At 41.8% G+C, this 25,876-nt stretch overlaps 1 protein-coding gene across 3 annotated transcripts in view; it reads right to left on the bottom strand.

Annotated features, from left to right (window-relative positions):
- Nucleotide 1: 1 nt before the first annotated feature.
- The window catches only part of LOC103468061 (ephrin type-B receptor 2-like), a 31,066-nt gene continuing 5,191 nt past the window's right edge, over nucleotides 2–25,876 (bottom strand). Inside the window, exons 2-16 of one of the 3 annotated variants that reach the window (XM_081609418.1) lie at nucleotides 17,999–18,063; nucleotides 16,858–17,542; nucleotides 15,076–15,231; nucleotides 12,419–12,754; nucleotides 11,746–11,870; nucleotides 11,478–11,640; nucleotides 10,186–10,291; nucleotides 9,941–10,005; nucleotides 9,676–9,798; nucleotides 9,278–9,525; nucleotides 8,127–8,342; nucleotides 7,891–8,040; nucleotides 7,251–7,444; nucleotides 7,011–7,166; nucleotides 2–6,061 (exon numbers count right to left, since the gene is read on the bottom strand). In XM_081609418.1, coding sequence (XP_081465544.1) covers nucleotides 5,953–6,061; nucleotides 7,011–7,166; nucleotides 7,251–7,444; nucleotides 7,891–8,040; nucleotides 8,127–8,342; nucleotides 9,278–9,525; nucleotides 9,676–9,798; nucleotides 9,941–10,005; nucleotides 10,186–10,291; nucleotides 11,478–11,640; nucleotides 11,746–11,870; nucleotides 12,419–12,754; nucleotides 15,076–15,231; nucleotides 16,858–17,542; nucleotides 17,999–18,063 — 2,897 coding nt within the window. In that variant the 3' untranslated portion in view covers nucleotides 2–5,952. Of the gene's footprint in view, nucleotides 6,062–7,010; nucleotides 7,167–7,250; nucleotides 7,445–7,890; nucleotides 8,041–8,126; nucleotides 8,343–9,277; nucleotides 9,799–9,940; nucleotides 10,006–10,185; nucleotides 10,295–11,477; nucleotides 11,641–11,745; nucleotides 11,871–12,418; nucleotides 12,755–15,075; nucleotides 15,232–16,857; nucleotides 17,543–17,998; nucleotides 18,064–25,876 lie in introns of all 3 variants that reach the window. The other 2 variants (XM_081609417.1, XM_081609416.1) reach the window with 2 other exon arrangements.

Genomic DNA, 25,876 nt, shown 5'->3' with positions numbered 1-25,876 from the left:
ATGTGTTTATTTTCCTTTATTTTGTCTTTTCTTTGTTTTTTACAAAATAAAACCAGTATTACAAACACTTAAAATCAATTCCTCATTCACAGGAGTGCCATCAAATGTACATTTATACAATATAAGAAAAAGAAGAAGAAGAAAGGTACAAGTGAGGTCACAGTGATAGGATCTTGGCTTCTGGTGACACCATGTGGTCTTTCATCCATGTGCTTCGGACCAAAAGGGTCCTGGAAAAATATTCTGCAAAAAGTAAAAGTGTGCTGTAAAGGGAGCAGCTAAGGCCTTAAGCTTTAATACAACGTTGTTGATTTCACAAAGAAAACAACTGCTCTATTGTATCTGGGATCCTAAAAGCCATCCGATTACTTCTGTGTTTTTTAATAAAAATTATGGGGATGCTTTTTCAGAGTGAGGCAGAGGTGGATATTTAAAAAAGAGCTTGATGTAGAGGAGACAAGACAGCTAAAGAAAAATAACTTAATAAAAGCAATGGCTTAAGTAAAATCTGGTCTAAATACTTCTGTAAAAATCTACTATTGTAAAAATAACAACTAGCTCTTAAGTTTTTGCCACAAAAAACAAACAAAAAGCACATAGACAGGATATAATCCTCAACCTTACATTAAAGGATATATTTAAAGAATATATGTAAAATGTTGGTGCACATCTAAATAAAACTGGTTTCTGAGCTGCAGTGGACAGAGACCAGCTGCCTGGCCTCTGCTCACCCAAACCAACCCTAACTGTGATCATGACGCTGCTCTTATTCTTTACTCAACTGAAAAACGTACAAAGCAACAAAGTAAATTAGCGCTTTAGAATTAATGTGAAAACATTTATTTAGGGGAAGCAAAGTGTGTTAAATATTTTCAAAGTTAGCAAAAATGCTGAAGAGAAAAACGAAAAATTAGCTAAATGTTCCCTGATGATTTTAAATGACACAAAGTGTAATATTTGATTAAATAAAAATGTGGCCAAATAAAAACCAAAACATATTTTTGAAAAGTAGTTTTAGGTTTTAGAGGAGGTCAGTCGCCTCTTGTAGGTTTGTATCCACTTGAATGTCTCAAGTCTCTGAGAAAACATAAACAATGATAATGAAATTATAGGGCTGCACAGTGGCGCAGTTGGTAGAGCTGCTGCCTTGCAGCAAGAAGGTTCTGGGTTTGATTCCCGGCCTGGGGTCATTCTGCATGGAGTTTGCATGTTCTCCCTGTGCATGGTGGGTTTTCTCCAGGTACTCCGGTTTCCTCCCACAGTCCAAAAACATAACTGTCAGGTTAATTGGCCTCTCCAAATTGCCCCTAGGTGTGAGAGTGTGTGTGCATGGTTGTGTGTCTCTGTGTTGCCCCGCGACAGACTGGCGACCTGTCCAGGGTGACCCCGCCTCTCGCCTGAAACGTTGGCTGGAGATGGGCACCAGCACCCCTCCCGACCCCACTGAGGGAAAAAGGGTGCAAGATGGATGGATGGATGAAATTATAATAAAAACGGACATTTCTGTCGGGTTTTTACTCTGATTTCATAACTATCAACTGAACATGTTGAGCTCGTTTACTGCAAATCTGAATTCAAACAACAACAGAATCAGGATTTTTTCTGCTATAAGTAAATATGGATAAACATGGACCAGCAAACACACACACACACACACACACACACACTCTCCACCAACACACACATCAAGAGATTACTTTCTCTACACATCCAGAAGCCAAATTTAAGTGAGGTTGTTTCTGTTTTTATGTCTGTGAAGGATCCAGGTATACAAAGACGACTAGTTTCAGGTTAGAATAACATTAGTTGACAATAATAAATAAAAAAATAACAAGAAAAACAATTAAAATAAGTGTAAATATCAAATCTGTGTCCATTCCATCCAGGCTAAGGATTATTTTCTTCAACGCTTGTAATAAATTAAAGGAGTGCAGGAATTTAATAATGACAAAAAGATTAAAAACCTGCATTTCTATGATAGACTTTGAAGAACTACAACTAACAGACAAACAAAAAGTAAAAAGTGGAACCATACTTTGCAAAAACACAGATTGAAAGAACTAGATTTCACAGCAAAAACACCCTATTAAAAGACATCAGTGTGTGTGATGGGAGCATCTATTACACCAGGAGTGTGTGCAGAGTAAACATGTGTACAGTACAGAGTGAGTTTTGTTTCCGACACACACAATGCTGCATGAGAAAATACTTTTTCAGAAAAGTCTGCCCAGTTTTAAAGTAAAAAGTTAAAAACATCTGAAATCTGCTTGGAGATTTTCAAAATAAGAGCTCTGGAAGAACGTTCCCTCACAGTTTGCTCAGGTAGAGCCACAGAGAACTCGCTGCGTCCTTAACATAAAGATCATCTTCAAACAGAGACATGCACCCAGAAGTTATTATACAAGGAAAACAATTAGATTTAAAAACTGATGACTTCAGGTCAGACTTTGCTCCATTTCAAATCCGCCAGAAAATAAGTGGATCGGGTCGTTCCAGTGGGCGAAAACACAGAACCACAAAAGAAATGATCACATTCTTATAATTTACAAAGGCATTTACAACAAGAACATAGATCACACACACAACCTCACATATGAGCAAATAAATGTGATTGTACAGAGGAATGTTTCAGTCAAAACACAAAAGAGAGCGTCTTTTATCTTCACACTCAAGTGAGGAAGGTTGAGCTGCTCTCACTCTGAAATCTGCAGTTTGCAGTCACAAAATTAGCTTGATTGAAAGTCTGGAGCAAATATTTATTTCCTTCAAATGGATGGATGGAAGAAAGCTTGATCTTTTCTTTGGGAAATTATCCTGAGAATGTTTTTCTATGCTTAACCTATGAAACTTTCAGCTAACAGAATAAAAACGTGCGGCTGCGACTTATTTGCATTTTTATGCCAGTTTTCAAAGTTTACTAAAGATGGAGTGAATTTTGCATTCTGAGAGATTCAATTGCAGGAAATCAGGATTTGCTTTAAGAGACTTCAAAGTTTTGAGCGAGAGCAGCAAAGTTTCTGAGTGTAAAAATAAAAATTTCTGCTCCTGAACAGAAAATGCATGCTTTTGTTTTTTTTTTTTGACAGGATTATTCTTCCATACATTTGTGCAAATTCAACAGGAGGAAGAGGTTTGACATTTTAAATATCTGAGACAAATAAGAGATTTGATGTTACATGAAGCAGGAAAATCATTTCAGTTCTGTGAGGTATAAATGTAAAACTCAGTCATTTTATGTAAGTTTGTTCCCTTTTTATAACAAAAGCTTCTTGTTCTTATGACTCCAGGCATTAGCTGCATGTTTCTTCTGTTTCCTGTTTGGAAAGAGAACTTTGTGTTCATGTTATCACAACATCAGGGAGATTATATAAGAATACTTTTGCTAGCAGTTTTGGCTCAGATGATCAGGGATGGCAGGTTTTTTTCTGTGTTGGTGTATTAGTGCTATTACAGATAAAAAAAGAATTGAATTTCTGCAAAAAAAAAAATCTGAAATTTTCATGTTAACATCAGAAAGTTTCTAGAAAAAATATGAAAATTTGAAACCTGGATGGAGGCCGGCTCCTGCAGAACCACATTCTGCATCTGCAGACTGTATTTTGATCCATCAGACTGAATAATCTTCACATTAAAACAGTTTCCAGGTCCACTTTTTTCTTTTTTTTTACACAATTTTTACCAAATGATAAGAGTGATGCACAAAAACTAGAACATGCATTTGATGAGAGGTAAGAAACAGATATTATTTTTCTTCTTCTTACACATAAAGCCCTGCATGACCAAACTCCACGTCATGTCAAACATCTGCAGGTTTCCTGGTGACTCCTGGACTTTCTCAGGTGGTTAGAGGTAGAGCTTCTCCTGTGGAATCAGCTTCCACTTTCTATGAATGAGGCAGTGGCAGTTCTAGACATGGGTGATATGGCTCTATGTCCAGGGTGCCATCAGATCAGGGGAGGCAAGAAAACTAAAAATCTGCACGTACTCTCCACTGCTGCCATCAAGGACTGCAGCCAATCAATGGTTTCCTTAAACCAGGGGTCTGCTACCTTTACAATTCAAATATTCGTCTAGAGCTGCAAAAAAAGACGTACATGTGCTGATTTAAATGTTTTACTTGGAAGGTTAGTGAAATGTAACTGAAATCTATTTTTATTTTCAGATTTTGTTGTCAGGCATCAGGTAGGAGGACTTTATCTTTGTCTTTTTTCTCGCTTGACTGATAAACAATCCTCCGGTCACTAGAGGGCAGCAGAGGCCAGTAAAACAAGTGCAACGGGGCACCAGGGCCAGGAAAGACATTTGTTTTTAAATTATGGACATAAAGTAAGGATCTTACTAAAATATTAACACAGAAAAAACACAATAGCACCAGAAGAAAGTTGTAAAATCACGAGAAAAAAGATGTTTTAATGAGAAAAAAGCTTCTGGAGTTATCAAAACCTGACGTGAGCGGTTCAGCAAATCTGTGTGGCTCTTTCTTTAAAATGGACTCAGTCGTTTAAACAATCGTCTGAAAGTCAAGATAATTTCACTCTGTTGTTTTAAAATATTATAAAATATTACTGTATTTGTAACAGGAATACCAAGTATTACTTGTCCAACATTTCTAATTTTGACAGTTTAATGTAGGATTTCTCATAAAATTATGACTTATTCTCAAATTATTATGACTTTATTTATTTATGTAATTAAAAAAACATAAATACATAAAAAAGGAAATGAGCAGCAAAAGGTACTGAAGTTTAACCAGGCGGTGTAGGATGTGTTTTTTATAAAACAGCTTTTTGTTTTGCTGCAGCTCACACAGGCAGGTGCGTCTAAAGGTTTTAATTATTTATGTGTTCCTGCTGGATTTAAGATTCACCTCTTAAAGGGGCAGTACCATATGTTTTCCAGGCACATTGTGCCATTTTATAGCATAAACAACTAACTATCTTAGCTTCAATTGTTATTAAAATGCTATATATCAAATATAACTTAAGAGAAATTTGACTTCTGAGTTTATTGCCTTGAAATTGGGCCTCTGTCTCTTTAAAAACTCCTACTCTTTCTGAAGCTCCGCCTCCAGGAAGTCATTCCAACATGGCTTCTCTGTTAACCCTTTAACGTTTTTATCAGCGTTGCTCTGAGAAGTAGCTCCTTTAATGAGCTCAGCTGTTCAACCAGGTGTCTGCTAATTGCTGCTGGCTAGTCTGAAGGAGCTGAAATGGGAGGAGTTGTACCTCAAAGGCGGGGCTAGTTCCACCATTCAGGTGTTTAGCACAGCTGAATGGTTGCCATGGAGATTGAAGGATTTCTCAAACATGCATGACAGAATAAAATCATGAACATTGTCACATGATGTAAAAGTAAAAACAAAACAAAAAGACAGACTGCCCCTTTAAATAATAAAATAAATAATGTCCCAAAAACTGAAAACTGCCCTTATCCATAATGCCAAACCAAGAGTGAGGGAATCTGATTGGTAAAAGGTGTAGAAAAGAGAGCCGGAGGAGTGAAGCGACAGATGTCAGTCAGTCCAGATGTTGCCTTCAGCTGACTGTCTGTGATGTTTAAGGCCTCGGAGTCCGCCTGCCACCAAAAGCACCACATGTGAGGTCCGACGAGATCAAGTCAACCTTAAACTGGAACTGCCAGGTCATGTTGGACGGACTTTCTTGTTGCTCAGTAAAGGAACTCGGTGGTGGAGGTGATGAGCAGAAACAGAGCGTATCATCTCAGGTTGACTGCAACTCGAGGTCCCTGAACGCACCGTTACCTGAACGCAGCAGCTGCCACGACAACAAGCCAACGTCTCTGCGCTGCCGAGTGACGGACCCGAATGGGTGGAGTCTGTAGGGAGGTACGGTGAGGTCACAGTTTGGATGGATGCTGTTGGCTCTCCTCAGAAGTTCGAGAGGGTGCTGGCCTCCTGCGGTGAGCAAAGCGCGAGCGGACGGGTCCGTGGAATCACACCTCCACTGAGGTAATCTGGTTCATCTGCGCCCTCATGGACTGGATGCTGTTCAGGATCTTCTTCTGGTGGCCGGCCAGCGTCACGCCTATCCTGACGATGTCCCTGACAAGAAAACAAGACTGGTTCTGACTAACTGAGGCAGAAAAATGATATGAGGGCTAGGGCTGAAGTGGTTAATCTGATTAATCGATTATTGAAATTTAGAAATCGATTAATTGTTAACAGAGTCAAAAAGGCCAAATGCTGAAAGAACAAGACTCTCAAAACACTAATTAAGCCAAAACTGTACAAATATATACACATTTTGCATTTAAAATATAGATAAAAAAATTTGTCCACAAATTTGTCCTACACAAAACATCAAGTGGCAATTTAATTTTCACCTGGTTTAAATTCTGCATTAAATAAAATGTTGTCAATTTTTAAAATTAATACAATTAATCATCAGAATAATTCATAGAATAATTCATAACTAAAAATAGTTTTTTGCATAAAACATGGTAATTTTACAACGCTAAAATTATAAAATGTACAGAAGTGTACTACGACCCTTCACAATAAGAGTCTGAACCTGTTTCCTGTGTTCATTTTACATCTAATTAAAGCAGCCAACAGCATTTCCTCTATTTGTGAAAAAATACTGGGTGGGTAGTTATAAGGCCATAACATAATTAAATAATGTATATATTTTAACACATTTTTAGAAAAGCTGCACTATTATTTATAATCTTATTCAATATTTTCATTTTATGTACGTCCACTTCTCTTTATTCTGTAAAATAAACTCCAGTAGCTCCAGGAAATCCTCTGTTTCTAAGAAATGCAGTCGCATCTGTGTAGCATTTTAGAATAAGCTGCAGTTATTTCCTCTCCCACTTTAACATTTAACCCTCTTTACTCTGATTTTAACCGGAGCGTCCTTCTACACCTAAATTTGATCTAAATATATTTTAGTTTTATACCTAAAGGTTTCACTTATTGCTAAGGTTCTTTTAAACGTGCTGCATCAATAAACCGATCTGAAATGTGTGGGTGGATGTAACCAGCGTACTCCATGGTCATCTGAGAAACCACGTCGAAGCTGCTGAAGCCTTCGTTGGCAAAGTTCTCCTTGTACTGGCCCATCTTGATGGCCTCCAGCCACTCATCCACCGTGCTGAAGGAGGTGAAGTCCGGGGTGCTGCGGTCCAGCAGAGGTAAGTGAACACTGGTGCAAAAACCAGAGCAGAGAGGAGACATGATGAGTGAGCAAGTGTGGGCCGGTCAGGGTGTGAAGAGTCCGTCTGCCCACCATGACGACAGCGGCGTTGTGGTCTTGAGGGTGTTGGGGTTGCGGATCATCTTGTCCAGTGTGCTGACGGTCTGACTGAATTTCGGCCGACTGTTGCGATCTTTCTGCCAGCAGTCAAGCATCAGCTGATGCAGCGCGCTCGGACAGTCCATCGGAGCCGGCAACCTGTAGTCCTGCTCTATGGCGTTGATCACCTGCGAAAACCCAAACACTGATGAAAATTCACACTACTCTCATCAAGAGATTCACACCGAAACACATCAAAGATCTGCTGCTGCAGGTTCTGGTTCTGGTTCTGCTCTGCATCCAGAACCAGAACCAAACATGGAGAAGCAGCATTCAGCTTCTAGGCACCACAAATCTGGAACAAACTTCCAGAAAACTGCAAAGCAGCAGAAACACTGTCTGGCTTTAAATCCAGACTAAAATCCCACCTGTTTAGAGTCACTTCTGATTAAAAATAACTGATAATTGACCAACATGTTTTATGTGTACTGATGATTTTAATGATGGCATTTGACAAAAAGTAACACCAAATGATGTTTTTATGTTTTCATGATGTAAAGCACTTTGATTCAATCTAACCAACAGTAGATAACCAAACACTTCCTGTGTTGATCTCCGGTAGGGATTTACTCACGTCTTGGTTGCTCATGTCCCAATATGGCCGCTCACCATATGACATCACCTCCCACATGACGATGCCGTAGCTCCAGCAGTCGCTGGAGGAGGTGAACTTCCTGTACTGAATGGCCTCAGGAGCTGTCCACCGAATGGGAATCTTCCCTCCCTAACAGGGAGGAAGGACGTAGGAAATTCGCCACCAACTGAAAATGAATTCATCACAAGTGCTGAGGATCTTCAGTAAGGACTCACCAGAGAGCTGGTGTATGTTGGGTCGGAAGTGTCGTCCTCCAGGAAACGCGACAGGCCAAAGTCGGACACTTTACACACCAGGTTGCTGTTCACCAGGATGTTCCTGGCAGCCAGGTCTCGATGGACGTAGTTCATCTCACAAAGGTATTTCATTCCTGCTGCGATGCCGCGCAGCATCCCCACCAGCTGGATCACAGTGAACTGCCCATCGTTTTGCTTTTGGAAAGAGAAAAATTACATACATTTACTCTCAATGTGTCATCGCTGTCATCAAGTCAGATTGGTTTGCCGGGTTCTTGCTCCTCATAAGAGCACCATAATTGCCAAAAGGCGCTTTCTAATGGTGCCTTCACACCAGTTACGTTTGGTCCACTTTAATCCAACTATAGTCCGTTTGTCTAGACAGTCCGGTTCATTTGGGGAAGTGTGAATGTGTAGTTGGACCAAAAAAGTGAACTCTGGTCCGCCTATAAACCTCCATCTGGGTTTGGTTGAAATGAACTCTGATTCGGTTTGAATTCATATGTGAACACCAAGCGGACTGGAAACCGAAACAAAAGCAGGAAGTGGTCTACAGCACAAGGCATTCTGGGAAAAACACCCAAAACAAACATGCTAGCCTAGCAGGAAAAATCCTCCAGCAGCTAAAATCTGACGCTACTCCATTAATGTTTCCATTTTGTGAAGAAAGAAGTGTCAATGTCTTCTTCAGAGGTTTTTGTGTTGTTTCCTTCAGTGGTTCTTGGAGCAGCGCCCCCACAGGCCAGGAGGGGAACAGGTTGGTTTGACTTAGAGCAGAACCACAGCAGCTGGAGGTGGATCTGATTATGACATTTTGGTTCCAATGGAACAGAGTCTACCGGACTATCAGGTGTGAAAACACCTTAAGACACTGGCAGTAAATTTATTCGACTTTTCAAATCAGAATCTAGTTTAGCAGCACATGGGCTGCAGAGAGGACAAACCGTAAAGCATAAATGTTTCTAAAGTTTTGTCAGCATCTATTTTCCACAGAGTGTTCATGTGTCAAGCATAAAGCAAGCTTATCAGTGACGCCGAGTCTAACTGGTTATCATCTGCATGAACAGAGCAAGAGTTAACTCTGCTCACGGTATGTTGGTGTCTTTGTATGTATGATGTGGTAGTATCACCCTGAGAAAGGAATCAAGGGATCCGTTCTCCATGAACTCTGTGATGATCATCACTGGGCTGCTCTTGGTCACCACCCCCTCCAGATGGATGATGTTCGGATGGTCAAACTGGCCCATGATGGATGCCTCACTCAGGAAGTCCCGCCTCTGGCGCTCAGTGTAGCCCACCTTCAGCGTCTTGATGGCCACCAGCATCTCTCGTTTCCCAGGCTGCCGCAGGTTTCCACTGCACACCTCCCCAAACTCACCTATCAGAAAGACGAGTTGGCAGTTTGAAAAAGGACAAAGGTGTCTCAGTAAGATCTCTGTTTGTGAAGAAAGAGTTGAGCCAAGCAGCAAAGCTCCTAATATCCCAGTTTGTCCTCGAACATTGTGTTTCTGATTCATCATCTCCTTACCTGCACCAATGACCTGCTCTATCTTGACGCAGGAAATGTCGATCTCTTTGGCAAACTCTCTTACAGCTTCATTGGGATCTTCATATGTGAAGGGATCAATGTAGATTTTCACTCCTGGGGAAACTTTCATAGAGAGAAACGGAAAAGCAGCGGAGACGCATAAAAAACCTCAAAGTTAGGAGCAGCCAAAAACTGAGCCCCATCTCTCTAAAGACGAGTTTTAATCTTTAGAACTGTTGGACACAAGACTGAAACAGCTGCTCACTGTGGCCACTGGTGTAATGTTGGAGTTTGTCGGAGTACTCCGATTCTGGCCTGTCTGAACTCCTCCTGATGAGGAAAAACAAAAATCTTTAAAGTAAGAAATGTCTACAGATATGAACAATGTGTTTATGTTACATGTACATAACACCAAAAGAAAATCAGATGCATTTAGACGTGCATGTGAGTCCTAGAAGTATAGCTCGGTTGCCCGAGTTTATTTACCTGCACCATCAAATAATGTCTCACCTGCGACACACGATTATGACAACGGTCATGGCGATGATGAAGACGACTCCTGCTGCAGACGAACCGATGATGAGAGGTAGCTTCTCCTGGATACTGGAGTTATACTCTTCTAACAACAAAACCAGACAAAAGATAAAGACTGGAGCTGACTGAAACACAGCGTCTTGAAACATGTTGGTCAGCCAGACTCTGAGCATGTCTGCTTCCACCTTTCACTGCCTGTGGTGTCAGAAACCACAGGCAGGCTCTCATTCTCCATTATTTTATAAGGATTCTCACAAGTTGACTTCTAGATTCGAACTAAATGCCAGACCTTGAGGATTTGTGTTTTGATTGGATCTTATAGAGCTTTCCACACCCTACCGCATCAGAAACTATCCAGTTAGAAGTCCAAGAAGAGGAAACCAGTTAAATACACAATCTGCGTCTATTGCAGGGTTTCTGCAGGTTTCACCAACTCAAACTTAAGACTTTTTAAGACCATTTTTAAAGACCATTATGACTTAAATTTAAGACCCGTGTCATGAGAGAAATGTGCAAAAGAAAATTGCATATTTTATGTACTAGTAAGCTTTTTTACACAGAACGCACATAGCATCGTACAGAACGTTGTCTAGCTAACTGGCAATAATTTACACTTATCAACGATAGGGGCAAAAAGCTAGCTTGCTAGCTAGCCTCAACAGAACGTAACGCCGATGTCTGCGACTCAAACTTTTGCTTGAAAGAAAAATCCCATGAAGAAAATAAACTACATAGAATATATGTGATTAAATAGTCCTGCCACAACAACATGTAAGACCTGTGATCATCTCATTTAAGGTCAATTTACATATTTTCTACTGAATGTAAGACTTCTAACAGCCTGATCATTGTAGATATGTGAATGTAAGGATGAGCGGACAGAATCAACATAACATTTCATATCCAGTAGAGACACTTAGCAATGAAAGAGGTTCGACTTCCCAAGAGAAACTAGAAACACGGATTTTTGAACTGTCCAGACGCGACATTACTCTCTGTGTTGTTGGTGAAATCTCTGAGCCGATCGTTGCCTGTCCTGGTGGATTCAGTCTTTAATGAGACGTTTTTATTCCAACATTTCTCTAAACAACTTCAACTGACTTTAGACTCCAATGGAGGCCATAGAAATAAAAGACTGAGTGGGATTTGGCATAATTCAACCTTCCTCTTCACCAGAGGGTTCATACAACACGCACGCACTGATATCAGCTTGTTGACTGAAATTTGAAGGTTATTTACATCCTACCAGCAGATTCCAGAGATCTTACCTGTGGTAATGGTTTGGAAGTACATTTTGCCGCTGAAGCTTCCAAATCCAGCGACAGTTCGAGCACGGACCTGGAAGACGTAGATGGTTCCGGGCTTTAAGGCCCGTATGACTGCTGTGTTGGTCTGACTCCTTATCAGAGAGGAGTTCCATTCGGCCAAGTTCTGAAACAGACAAAACAGTTCAACCAATGACTGTTCTCCGTTCAGAACCCAAAACCCCTCTACAAATGTTCCAGGGAAAGACGGATCCAATCGGCACGGATGTACCTTCTCATAATACTGGAGCTCATAGTCCAGGATAATGCCGTTGGGCTGATCAGGTTGAGACCAGGACAGGGTGATGCTGTTGGGAGTTCTGCTAACTTGGTGGATGATGGACACTGCAGATGGTGCTGAGAAGAAACCAAAAAGATGCCAAGTTAGAGACAAAATGTGACAAAGCCACAAATAGAGCACCAGAGAAAACGATTCTGAGACTTCAAGTTGAGAACGCTTGGTCTCAAAACCCTCAGCGTGCTCTCCACCAAGGAGACCAACTTCCATGTTTAGCTAGCATATTTTCAAAGTTAGCTGAAGCGCTAAATGAAAACTTAACTCCTCTATTAACGCATTATCGTTACCGTGCCAAACACTGCACTTTAGCATCTTCTTTCTATCTTTGGTTAACTTAGCTTCTTTTTAAAGTTAGCTTCAGTGAAAAAATTAGCTCTGCTACTTAAGGTTTAGTGGAAGTGGGCCCACAACTGCACTCGTCTTTCTATGCATATTATGGTGTAGGATTCATCGATGGTCAGTGGAATCATCCATCTGCCTTATGAGTAAGACACCATCCCCCATCTCTACTCCCATTTATCATCAGGTTCCTGGCAGGAAACGTCTTTTTCTTTTCTGTCCCGTTGGATCTCCATGGATGAAACAGATTTGAAAGATGTTCACTAACCGGCCTGGTTGGTGGTGATGTTGGCGGACGTGCACTGTGGCGAATACGGACTCTGGTCAGACACTCCGTTCACAGCTTGAATCTCAAAGGTGTACTGGGTGTGAGCCAGCAGGTCGCTGATGCGGACGCCGGTGTCCGTCAGGCCGAGCTGCCGCGGGACAAACTGGACATTGTCTCCGCAGCGGGTGCAGCTGCCCCGCCGGCTGTCGCAGCTCTTACAGATGATGTTGTAGACGACGTCCTCTCGGCCTCCGCTCTCCAGCGGCGGGCTCCACTCCAGCTTCACGGACGTTTCGTTCACCATGGAGATGACCCGCTGCGGCGCTGAAGGGACAGCTGGACGGGAAGAGGAGCGTCACACGACAGACCAGCTGAACATCCTCACAAAGTCATCTAAAAGACTTTTACAAACTGTAAGCTCAGTCTAGTTAGGTCTTATAATTAAACAATTATTATCATTAAGATGAGCTTAATCATTTCCATTCTGATGATTAATAGTTTTAGAAAAGTATTTTTTTTTCCAGAAACATCATAAAACATTTTATTTACGGTTTTGGTTTAATTTAAAACATTTTTCTGTACAGTTCTTGAGATGACATTTGTAGTAGATCCTGCTATAAGCTGAATTGAGCTGTAAGTGGATTTTATTTTTTGATTCAGAGTTGAGAAAAAAGGGGCAAAGATTATAAGATTTTTTTCTTCTTTCTGCTGCCTTTCATTTCATTTTGTTTTAAAATTTTGAAATACATATGGATTGAGATGTATTTTTTAGTATATCAAAAAACGTGTTAGGTTGTTTTTTTGTACTAAATGAAATGAATGAATAAATAAATAAATAAAAAATAAATAAATTTATTGTTTTTGGTTGTAGTGTTTTATTTTGGGGTATTTAAAATATCTTCCAGCTCCAGTGTTAAAATGTTCTTTACAAAATTTAGATGTATTGGACTTTGAGAGTCTGCATTATTACAGCATTATCAATATAACACTTAAAACATTTTCAAAAAAACAATTTTATAGTTTATAGTTGGCCACTGATAAAACAATGAGTTGTTTAGCATTGATTGACAGCGCTAAGCCCCTCCTCCTGGCTCTGATTGGTTGTTTCTGGTTCATTTCTTTAGATGACAATAGAAGCTCAGGAAGGAGGTGGAGAAGATTAATATTTTCACAGATTATCTGAATCATATTACAGTGTCACGTAGGGCTGAAACGATTCCTCGAGTGATTCGAGTACCTCGATTATTAAAATTCCTCGAGGAAAATTTTTCTGCCTCGAAGCTTCGTTAATTTATGTTTTATCATTTAGCGCACCGTGTTTCAGCCGGAACATTATTTGCGTTGCGCGGAGCTCTGACTTCCGCCTCCGAGTTGTTGACGGAAGCTACGTGTTAGCGGCATAACGTCCAACCTTCAAGTTCGGCCCGCGGGGATTTTACTGATTGGTGATAATTCCGGGTTTTCATCGTTTTTGTGGGACCAACAAACATCCTTAAAATGACCGGCGCGATGCCGGGAGTCCGGCAGCCTTTCTGCTCCGGAGCTGCTGGTTGAACGGCGGGAAGAAGCTGAGGAGGATTTCTACAGGTGAGCGGAGAGACTGAACACGGCGGGCGGCTGAGGGTTGATGCTTACAGGGTAAGAGCAGCTTTACGGACGAACCGCACAATAAACTTATATCATCCCGGTCTGAACAAACGGGAGGCGGAACATGGCGGGTAGATGAGTTTCTGAACGGAGGAGCCGTAAATATCCCGTATTGCTCCCCCGGTCTACAAAACAGTAACTGGTAGGGAAGCTCAAATGCGGAAAAAATACTGATGTTGATATCCGATAGTAACACTGGTGTTATGGAAGATTCACCAATATTTTATTTCATAATTGTTTTTATCCGATTACTCGATTAATCGTAAGAAAAATCTATAGATTACTCGATTACTAAAATAATCGTTTACCACAGCCCTAGTGTCACGACAGGGTGACAAACATAGCATTTTTAAATAAATATTACAAACTGCAGCTTTAAACATTCATTTGATTCAGGTGTTTTGGAGGAGAGCGTTGGAGGATGGTCACACTAATTAACATAAATGCTCAATCAAACATCATTCTCCTTATTCATGTCATCAGATTATTAATCTGTTGTCCGTACAGAGCACCCAAAATTATACTCAAATAAAAGTAGCCCGGCTTCAGCATATTTTTACTCAAGTAAAGAAAAAAGTATCCATCCTAGAAATTATTCAAGAGTAAAAAAGTATTTGGTAAAAAGTCAAGTGTAACTGATCAAATTATCAATCATTTCATATCTTAAAATAACATCAAATATAAAGTTAAGTGTAAATGTTGGGATTTTGTGGACCAAAGTGACAATAAAACGTATCAAACTTTGACAAAAAGTGCAGGTGTGCGTCTGTTTTTTGGTTGTTTTTCATTCAGTGGGCAGAGAATCCACAAAGTAACGTTTTCAAAAACGTAACTGAGTAAATGTATCTGCCCAACTGTGATTATTCATAGCTCTGCGTGAGAGCAGCTTTTATTCATCATCATCATCATCATCATCATCATCATCATCATCATCATCATCATCATGTGTTTTGTAAAACGCGCTGCATCGCTGCGGACCGGCCGCTGTAACTTCCGGTGTGTTTACGTACTGGTGCACGGCGTCCGGGGAGGGTCGGCGTCAGCGCGGTAGTAGCCGTTACGGCAGATGCAGTTGGTTGCTCCGTCGCTGGTGGTTCGGCTGTTTATGGGACACTGCAGGCATTTCTCATCTCCCTGTGCAGCTTTGAAGGAACCCGACACACAAGCTGGAGAAAGAACAGACAACTGCAGGCTCAGGAAGGGAAACCAGCCGGATATGGTCACATGGCGCCACTTTGCATCAGTCCTGACACACATCAGCGCTCCACATGTTCTGAAAACAATATTTCTGTGTTTCTTTCTTGCTCACATTTTCTCCGGAAAGCATGAGGCCTGCTCATGTCTGCGTCTGAGAAAGGTCAGCTCATCAACATGACGGTTACAGAGACCCCGACAGATGCTGTCACTTTTCATAGCATGTTAGAACATGGGATGCAAGCAGGGCGGGAGGAGCAGGAGGAGGCAGCAGCCAAACGGCAGAGAAATGGTTGTTTTAGATCAACTGTAAATCCTGCAACCTTCACACTCACAGCCAGACCTGAAAATAAATCCAGGTTTTACAGCAGCAGTCTAATCCTACACTGACAAACTGCAGAAAATGTAAAATGTTAGTACAGTTATGCATAATGGGAAAGTCCCTGTTAATGCAATAATTATTGCCAAGGAATCAATTTTTATAAAAGGAATTATCAGTCTGACATATTGAAAACGGTGAATTTACTAACTCAACAACTTTCTATGGAAAATAATATTTAATACAAAACATACACTGTAAAAAACGTCTCTAATTTACAGTTCAATGCCATAATTTAGATACGTTTTTTACAGTGTAGGATCATCGCTTACACTGTAAATAACATAAATATTTAATGTATTATGATTTTTTTTGCTCCTCTGTTTTCCTTATTTCTTAGTTTTCTTTCTACTTTATGGTTTATTCTTCCCGTCTAAGTTAATACAACAAACATGCAAAAATAGTTCTTACATTTTAGATCTTCAATAAATAACATTGTTTTCCTAAAAAAATAAAATAAATCAGCCCACTTCACTTGCTTAATCTTTGTTTTCTTACTTTTGACCTGATGATTTTGGCTCATGTGACAGAAAGTTTAGACACCCCCTGAATTAAATCTTTATTCACTTTGGGTCGTTGCCATGGCAACAAACAGTTGCAGCTGTAGTTGGTGCAGTCACATTCGTGTTGTTCAAAATGTTTTATAATGCATAGTGACCCAATTCAGCAGATTCACGGCATAATCTTAAAGGGGCAGTGTCATGTAAAATCAACTTATATGTTATAATGTTTTTCCTTCATCAAAAACAAAACTAGAGTGTTTTGATTCTTTCATGCATGTTTGAGAAATCCTTTAATCTCCGTGGCAACCATTCAGCTGTGCAAAGCGCCTGGGTGGATGTAGCCCCGCCTCCGAGATGCAGCTCCTCCCCCCACTCAGCTCCTTCAGACTAGCCAGCAGCAATCAGCAAACAGCTGTTGGAGCTGCTGAGCTCATTATAGCTCAGCAGCTCTGGTAAGAACGATGTTAAAGGGTTTTAACAGAGGAAAGAGCAGGAGCTTTTAAAGAGACAGAGGCCCAATTTCAAGGAGTCAAGAAGTCAAACTTAAGTCATGTTTTATATTTATAGCTTTCTTTTTTATAACAACTGAAGGTAACATTGTTACTTTGTATGCCATAAAATGGCACTATGTGCCTGGAAGACACGTGATACTGGCCCTTTAAGGAAATGTCCTCTTCAGCATCACACCTGAATGCAGACAGCAACGTCTTCCTTACCTTGGCAAAGTGTGCCGTTCTCCAGCGCCTCGTGCCCGGCCTTACACATGCAGCGGCCGATGGGAACCATCCACTCCCCGTCCCCGTTGCAGTACAGCTTGATGGGAACGTCCACCTCCTCCCCGTTGGGGACACACACTCCTCTGGCCGCCACCAGAGAGGTGCTCTCTGCTCCGGACAGAGTCTCAGGGAACACCGCCCCGTTCTGGATCACCCGCGGACATTTCCTGTAGTACACCTTGACGGCGATGATGGACATGCAGGCGCCGTAATCCTGGAAGGCCAGGTAGAATCCCTTACGAGAAACGGGTCCGAAACTTCGAACTTCGCTGTTGATGTTCATTATGCGTCCTCCCAGCTCCACCTGGGAGAAGCTTTCGTCGGCTGCTATCGTGTCCACCTTCACCCAGGGGTTCTCCATCCAGGGCGGGAACGCTTTGCTGGCCACGTCGGACTCCGACTCGTAGTAGTACAGGTTGAATGTCTCCTTGCAGGAGCCGGGAACGTTGGGAATGGAGCTGCAGTCCCGCACTGAGAACTTCATCTGGACGTGGATGCGCTGAGCGCCGCGGCGCTGGATGAACCGGGTCCGGATCCAGTTGTTCTGGCTGTTGTCAAAAACATTGCAGACCTGGTACGTTCGGATGGTATTCATGTGTTCATCATAGCCACTCACTTCTTCCCACTGAAACAGAAACACAAACACAGACCCACAAATGTTATCTTTGTTTCAGCTGTTTAATTTAGCTTCACTGTTTCTCTCACGGGGGCTGCACAGTGGTGCAGTTGGTAGAGCTGTTGCCTTGCAGCAAGAAGGTTCTGGGTTCGATTCCCGGCCCTGGTCTCTCTGCATGGAGTCTCCATGTTCTCCCTGTGCATGGTGGGTTTTCTCCAGGTACTCTGGTTTCCTCCCACAGTCCAGAAACATGACTGTCAGGTTAATTGGCCTCTCCAAATTGCCCCTAGGTGTGAGTGTGTGTGTCCATGGTTGTGTGTCTCTGTGTTGCCCTGCGACAGACTGGCGACCTGTCCAGGTGACCCCGCCTCTCGCCTGAAACGTTAGCTGGAGATGCACCAGCACCTCCTGACCCCACTGAGGGACAAGGGTGTAAGAAAATGGATGGATGGATGTTTCTCTCACCCCTTGTGACGGGTAGATGGTCCAGCCTAGTTCTGCTGTTGCTGTCGTTGAATCCATCAGAACTTCTGCAGAAAAGGCAAAAGGAGGAAAAGATGGTGAAAGAATTCAACTTTTTTTGTTCTTTCAAAAACACTGGAACTAGAAGACATTTTAAATACCAAAGTAAATAAACAAAACAGCAGAAAGAACAAATAAAATTAATTATGAAAAACAAAACTGTCCTTCAAAAAAGGGACGGTTGAGACTTAAAAACCAGACTGAAACTTTTACCATCCAGTTTTCGGTAGAAAAAGAGAGAAAAGGGAAAAATGAAAATTATTGAGGTTGTTTGAATTTATTATGCAATTAATTGATTTATTTTCCTCCGCAGGGTGGCTGGGCTCTCCCTTAGAGAGAGAAGCTCGGTCATCCAGGAGGGACTCAGAGTAGAGCCGCTGCTCCTCCACGTCGAGAGGAGCCAGTTGAGGCTCGGGCATCTGGTCAGGATGCCTCCTGGACGCCTCCATGGTGAGGAGTTCAGGTCCCACCGGGAGGAGGGGAGACCCAGGACACGCTGGAGGGACGATGTCTCTCTATGGCCTGGGAACGCCTTGGGATTCCTGGAGGACCTGGAAGAGGCTGGGGAGGGAAGTCTGGGCCTCCTGAGGCTGCTGCCCCCACGACCCGACCCCGGATAAGATGGATGGACGGATGAACCACGGCTGTTAGCCTGTTTTGCTAAATGCTATCAGCAGCTGGACACCAGCCAAAGTCAGGAACTCCTGTGACCAAACCAGAGAAGATGGAAAAACCTGGACTGTGAGTTTCTGTCTCTGCAGCTTTGAGGTTAAAACCACTAAAGATGCTAAAGTTTGAGGTTCGATCTGCTGGTTTTCTGCTGCACACAACATTTCTCAAGATTATTTGTTAAAGGTTAAAATTAGTTGTTTATTCTGTTGTCTTCAATTGTCAATTACATCGTTTTTCTTTCCATGTTCGGCAAAATGAAACAAGCTCAGAGTGAAATAATTAGTCAGAAATGACTGTCAGGGTTTGGCTGGTCGGGAGCGACGCTACAATGTGAGCAGCACTGCTGCAACCAAATGGCCCATTTTTCCGGGTGATCGCTTCCTGTTAGCGTCAGCAGCGATTAATGAGGAGCAGGGAGCGAGTGGAGAGCCAGGTGTTGGAGCCACAGTTAGGCAGGAACAAAGAGGCCACCAGCGCTGACCTGCAGCACATTTCACATTAATCTATTCACCCCCACAGTTCAAAACTCAAATTCCCACGAACTGCTTCATGCTTAGTGTGTTTTTAATGTTGGTAGCTTCCATTATGATGCCATTGTCAATGTCTCGTTTGAGGATATTGTATTGAAATCACATGTAGAGACACTTTTTAATGTTGCTTTAATTTTTGAAAAATATCTTCTATTTTTGGAAGAAAATGTCACTTCACAGGTTCTGTGGGTGCAGCTTCTGCTGCAGCTTCTGCTCCAACAGGACCTGCTGCAGCTTCTGCTCCAACAGGACCTGCTGCAGCTTCTGCTCCAACAGGATCTGCTGCAGCTTCTGCTCCAGCAGGACCTGCTGCAGCTTCTGCTCCAGCAGGACCTGCTGCAGCTTCTGCTCCAGCAGGACCTGCTGCAGCTTCTGCTCCAACGGGATCTGCTGCAGCTTCTGCTCCAACGGGACCTGCTGCAGCTTCTGCTCCAACGGGACCTGCTGCAGCTTCTGCTCCAGCAGGACCTGCTGCAGCTTCTGCTCCAACAGGACCTGCTGCAGCTTCTGCTCCAACAGGACCTGCTGCAGCTTCTGCTCCAACAGGACCTGCTGCAGCTTCTGCTCCAACAGGACCTGCTGCAGCTTCTGCTCCAACAGGACCTGCTGCAGCTTCTGCTCCAACAGGATCTGCTGCAGCTTCTGCTCCAACAGGACCTGCTGCAGCTTCTGCTCCAACAGGATCTGCTGCAGCTTCTGCTCCAACAGGACCTGCTGCAGCTTCTGCTCCAACAGGACCTGCTGCAGCTTCTGCTCCAACAGGACCTGCTGCAGCTTCTGCTCCAGCAGGACCTGCTGCAGCTTCTGCTCCAGCAGGATCTGCTGCAGCTTCTGCTCCAACAGGATCTGCTGCAGCTTCTGCTCCAACAGGACCTGCTGCAGCTTCTGCTCCAACAGGACCTGCTGCAGCTTCTGCTCCAGCAGGACCTGCTGCAGCTTCTGCTCCAGCAGGACCTGCTGCAGCTTCTGCTCCAACAGGACCTGCTGCAGCTTCTGCTCCAACAGGATCTGCTGCAGCTTCTGCTCCAACAGGACCTGCTGCAGCTTCTGCTCCAACAGGACCTGCTGCAGCTTCTGCTCCAACAGGACCTGCTGCAGCTTCTGCTCCAACAGGACCTGCTGCAGCTTCTGCTCCAACAGGACCTGCTGCAGCTTCTGCTCCAGCAGGACCTGCTGCAGTTTCTGCTCCAGCATCTGCAGCTTCTGCTCCAACCGGACCTGCTGCAGCTTCTGCTCCAACAGGACCTGCAGCTTCTGCTCCAACAGGACCTGCTGCAGCTTCTGCTCCTTCGCTGAAGTTGAGATTTTAGATGCAACAAAGTTTTCCTCTCCTCTCTGCTGCAGCTTTCTGCCTGCTGGCTGCAGCACTGCTGGCTGCAGCACAGTCCGGTGTGTAGACACAAATGATCCCACTTTTACGACTTCACTAGATGTCACGTTGGGTTTCTAAACTGTCCGTATAGAAGGTGTGAGTTGTGAACCCAGGTTTTATTCTGGAGGTTCAGTGCAAACAAGATGGAAAATATTGACCAAAACTTAATTGTTCCATTGATTAATCAATTAATCGGATGAAAAAATGGGACAAAATTGTCTTTAAACCGCCTTTTTAATGTGATAAGTTTTTAAAAATAAGCAAATAAACAAATAATTCAATTTCTTGTTTAAGTAAGAAAAACTGCAATAACATTCGATAATTTTTGCAGCTAAAGCTGATTATTATCTATTAATCAATTAATAATTGGACAGCAAAATGTGTTTAAAAGGAGATTTTGTTTTACAGAATTCGAACCGGGTGAAGCTAAAACTGTCATTTGAGGATTTCTGTACATTTTTTATTTTTTATTTATCCTTTATGCAAAATGTTTGTATTTTTGTATTGTTTGTCCATCCATCCATTTTCTTTCACCCTTGTCCCTCAGTGGGTCAGGAGGTGCTGCTGCCTCTCCAGCTAACGTTCTGGGCGAGAGGCGGGGTCACCTGGACAGGTCACCAGTCTGTTGCAGGGCAACACAGAGACACACAACCATGCACACACACACACACACACACACTCACACCTAGGGGCAATTTGGAGAGGCCAGTTAACCTGACAGTCATGTTTCTGGACTGTGGGAGGAAACCAGAGTACCTGGAGAAAACCCACCATGCACAGGGAGAACATGGAGACTCCATGCAGAAAGACCGGGAATCGAACCCAGAACCTTCTTGCTGCAAGGCAACAGCTCTACCAACTGCACCACTGTGCAGTTTTAGCTTAATTTCTCCTCTGGGTTCAATGTTTTTTCAGCAAGAAGACACGTTTTCATGATTTTATACTCTATGTAGCTATTATACAATTACTAAATAAATTGACGAATATTTCATAAATCTGGTTAATTATTTCAGCCCTAATTAAACAGTAATTTAGATTCTGTTGTCCATAACCCCATCCATGGGGTATAAAATGATAAATTAAGATACTACACTGTAAATGCCAAATTGTGTTTAATTAAAAATAGTAAAGTTGACTTTAAAAAAATCACTTTTAGTAAATTACTTTAAATTTGTGGATGAAAAGTTTCTCCAACTCACTACTGGAGCTGGATTCATTTAGAAAAAGTAAGTTTTTATAATTTAGCTTTTTTTCTGTGTTGGATAGTACTTTCACTAAATACTGCATCAAAGTACAAATACTTTACTTGAAGTTTTTTTCTTTTTCTTTCTAGTTCTCCCCTCGCTACAGTTCAGAGGGTTTAAGTCAGTTGAAGAGTCGCGGCACCCAGAGCAAAACGTTTGGGCGCCCCAGGCACTAATAAAACTAAATTCAGCTGACTTGACACTAATTGTACATGACTCGCTCTAACTGTTTGTGGCTGAATGAAACTGGGATCCAGTCCTGAGGAAACGTGTAGAAACACTCGGGATCTGAAGCTGTGGATAAATATTCTCGCTGTCTGCATGTTTGGGAACGTTCTCCAAGCCGCACATGACATGCAGAAACAAATCCGTCATAATCAGAGGGAAGGAGAATTAAATCCGCGAGTGAATGTGTTAATAATGAAAGACGCTGCCGCAGTTCCACATTTAAAATGCATGTGGGCTCGGCGCAGATGGAGCTCCTGGTGGAAGATGGAGAGACGAGGTGCATTAGTGTCTTGACGTTCTCCTTTCTGCTGCATATTCATTAGAGCTGGTCCTCATTCCCAGCAGTACAGGCAGAAAAAACATCTGGAAATCACCTGGAATACCAGGAATCCCTGCTGAACTTTTATATAAATTGTTTTATATCAACTTGACAAATGATCTTCTGTTCAAACTAAAACCTAGTTTGCTCCACAAAGACTTGGCTTTGCAAAATATGTTTGCTTTAATACTATAAACCATAGAGATGCATCAATTTAATCTTTTCTTTTTTCCTGCAGACTGTAGTTAATTAACTTTGATTCTTCCAACTGGCTCCATCTGTTCCTGCAGTTCTGCTGCATGGATGTAGAGGGCGCTCTTGTGCTTCCTTCCTCCTGCATGATTCAGTAAAAGTAGGCCAAAGAGGAGGAGAAATGGGCCAACTAAGCCCAGCACGCATAATCCTACTAGGCTGCATCACATAATATATGTCATGACAGATCAAACCAACAGAGACGCATCATAAACTCCCTGCTTCACGTCACAGCGGTGGCTGTTAGCCAGCTTCCAGCGCCATACGGCTCATTTGGAAAAACTCGTCATGACGACAAACATGCTAAAAAACTGACCTGTGATGTCAGCGTTTATCTCCTCAGCAATCAGATTCAGCATTGATTGCTTCATGTGGCCTCGATGAGGAGCGGTGCGGAGGAGATAACACATTTTTATTGCTTTGAGGTAAAATCCTCAATATGTCATGTTGCTGAGGAGTTGGACCCACCATGCAGGCAGTCAGAGGCAGAAATATGATTTAGAGATGCTAACAAAACGAATAAACAAAGAAACTAAACAAAAAAGAAGGAAATGATCAAAATACAAACACAGAAAAACCCAAACAATCAGGATCATGACATTAAGAATAAAAACTAACAAATATGTTGGCAACGTTCCACAAACAATGAATAAATCAAATCATAAATTTCCCTAAACTAACTTCAAACTAATAAAGGTCATAAATCTTATTTTATATCCTGCAGCACTTTTTGTAGCAGTAATAGCAGATCCCAGTCCTTCACAATAAGCATTTATTTTAAGATCAGGACATTTATGTGTTAATTTTAATTAAATAATTGCTAAAAGTTTTTAAAAAAACTAAACATGTTTTTCTTTTCTTTTTGTTGTTGCATAAAGCACTTCAGAGCCTTTCCGTTGTGTTTCTGGTATAAAGCTGACACACAGGCGGCGTCTGCTATTGCAGCTAAATGAACAGAAACACATGAGCTGAACAATAATGAAGATATTTAAAGTTTTTCATCTGCTCTTCAGGTTTTTCAACCATCAGGTTCGAGCAAAGTTCATCTGTGATCCTTCTTCCTTTAGAAATGTGGATGCTAACATTAGCGTTAGCTGCTACATGTTTAGCACTGCAATGCTATTTTAGGCTTGAGCAGCTTTGCTGCTAGGCTAACTCCTTTTAGCACAACTTGGTTCAACAACCTTCTTTTCCAGCGTCCAATCAGATCGTTTAGAAGCAGAAATTAACCCCTACTGGGCCGAGAGAAGCGACTTTGTTCCTCGCTGCTGTTAGCGGATGTAGCTTGTGCGTCACATTAACAGGCGTACCAGAAATGCTAATACAAAGTTCCGGCTCAAGACTTTTGTATGTAGAAAAAGAAATGCGATTGATTATGTGACTTACTCAGTCATAGTAAACGGTCTGAAATAAAATAAAAAATTATTTCAGGCTAATGTTGCATGAGTCACAAATTTTCTGGACATTTTGCCGAGCTGTTGGGAAACCAGTGGGTTCTGGTATGCGATTGTCCGCTAGAGATTGAGCGAGCAGAAATAACGTGGACTAAAGCTACTGATGCCGTTGTGAAAGAAAATATGCTGGAGTGAATATATGCTACAGTAAAACTGATGCATCAGTGGACAATGAGACTCGATGTCTCAGAGTGTTTGAGTTTGAGGTCATTCCTATCAGGACATCTTTATCCAAACCAAAACACTGAGAGAAGATTTGAACGTTAATATCTAGACATTTATGTCTTTTTGTGAATCTTGGGTTATTGGCTTTTCTTTGTTTTTTTCCTCATGTTTCAAAGACATGAAAAAACAATATAATGCAATATAATTATGCTGAAATGAGTTTGTGTTTCACTCCTTTTTCTCTCCACATGGATTATTCATCAGCACAGAGAAGTAATAAAGCCTCCAGGATGAAAACACTCTCTGTTGTGTCGTGATTCTGCATGTTTGCACTCAGAGATGACTAAAAGTGTCCCAAGAAGCACATTACGCTGATTACATACACGTCTACTGGCACACAACGAACAGAAATGCTACAATAAATCTCATCAATCTGGAGCACAAGAACAGGATCCACCACAGCAGACATGGATGAACATGGACGCCCCTGAGGGGCTGCAGCACAGAGGGGCTGCAGCACGGTGAGGTACAGCAGACACGACAACCAGCGACTCAAATGCAGCAGCTGCGCTTCCACCGACCAAATAATTACACAATTTAACATTTCTAAAATAAATTTGCTTAATGGAAACATACCAATTTCGTTTTGAACAGTGTTTCTCAACCTTTTTTGGACCAACGCCCCCCTAGCCCTTTTCCAGGTCCCTCTTCGCCCCCCACCAAAGCATTGCAGGCTACTTTTCAGACTATTATGTTATCATTAATATTACTATCACTATTGTAGATGTTTTGATTTTTATGCTTGTTTCTGTATTTATCATCAAAAATAATTTCCCAGAGAACAAAAAAGTCATGGGAATAAAAATTATTTTCACAGGCGTCTACGAAAAATGCAATAAACATTCAAGTTAAAATTTGTAGGTCTAACAGCAGCCAGTCAGAGTTGAAAAAATTCTTTGCCATTTTCTAGTTGTTAAATGTTACACAAATGACCACATAAAGGATGTTCAACATGCCAGTTTAAACTTTGATCTATTTGCAACTGACTGAGCTGCAGCATTAAAACATGGTTAGAAGTGTAACTACATTAATCATAGCTCTTCTTCTCTTCAGTGTTTCTGGTGGTGCAGCTCTGTGCTGCCTTCAGGAGAATGGGACATCAGAGTATCAACCATAAAACTTCACCCTCATGGCATTTATTGTTCAAACCAGAGCTTTCAGGTGAAAAACAAAAGTTCCAGGTCCTTTTGATGCCATGAGACAGAAACATAGATTATATCTTTATGTTAACCTGTCTATTGATTTATAGATTAATAGTTTTATTGGACAGAAATTACAAAGAACAAATCTGGTTGTTAATCAAATCCTAATGAGTCAAATTGAAAGTGTCATGGAGTCATCAGCCTCATGACATCAACACTGACATGAAAAATAATATTGAAGAAATAAATATATCAAATCTAATTAAAAACATAAATAAGTGATAAGTTATTTACTGTTATGGTCTGTAAGATATATTTATTCTCAGTATTATTTTACCTTTTATCTGGAAATAGTGTCTGTTTATTCTTGCCATACAGTCTCT

The sequence above is a fragment of the Poecilia reticulata genome, chromosome 7 (assembly GCF_904066995.2).
Source record: "Poecilia reticulata chromosome 7, P_reticulata-male-v2, whole genome shotgun sequence".
Classification (NCBI taxonomy): Eukaryota; Metazoa; Chordata; class Actinopteri; order Cyprinodontiformes; family Poeciliidae; genus Poecilia; species Poecilia reticulata.
This window is presented reverse-complemented; position numbering and strand designations above follow the sequence as displayed.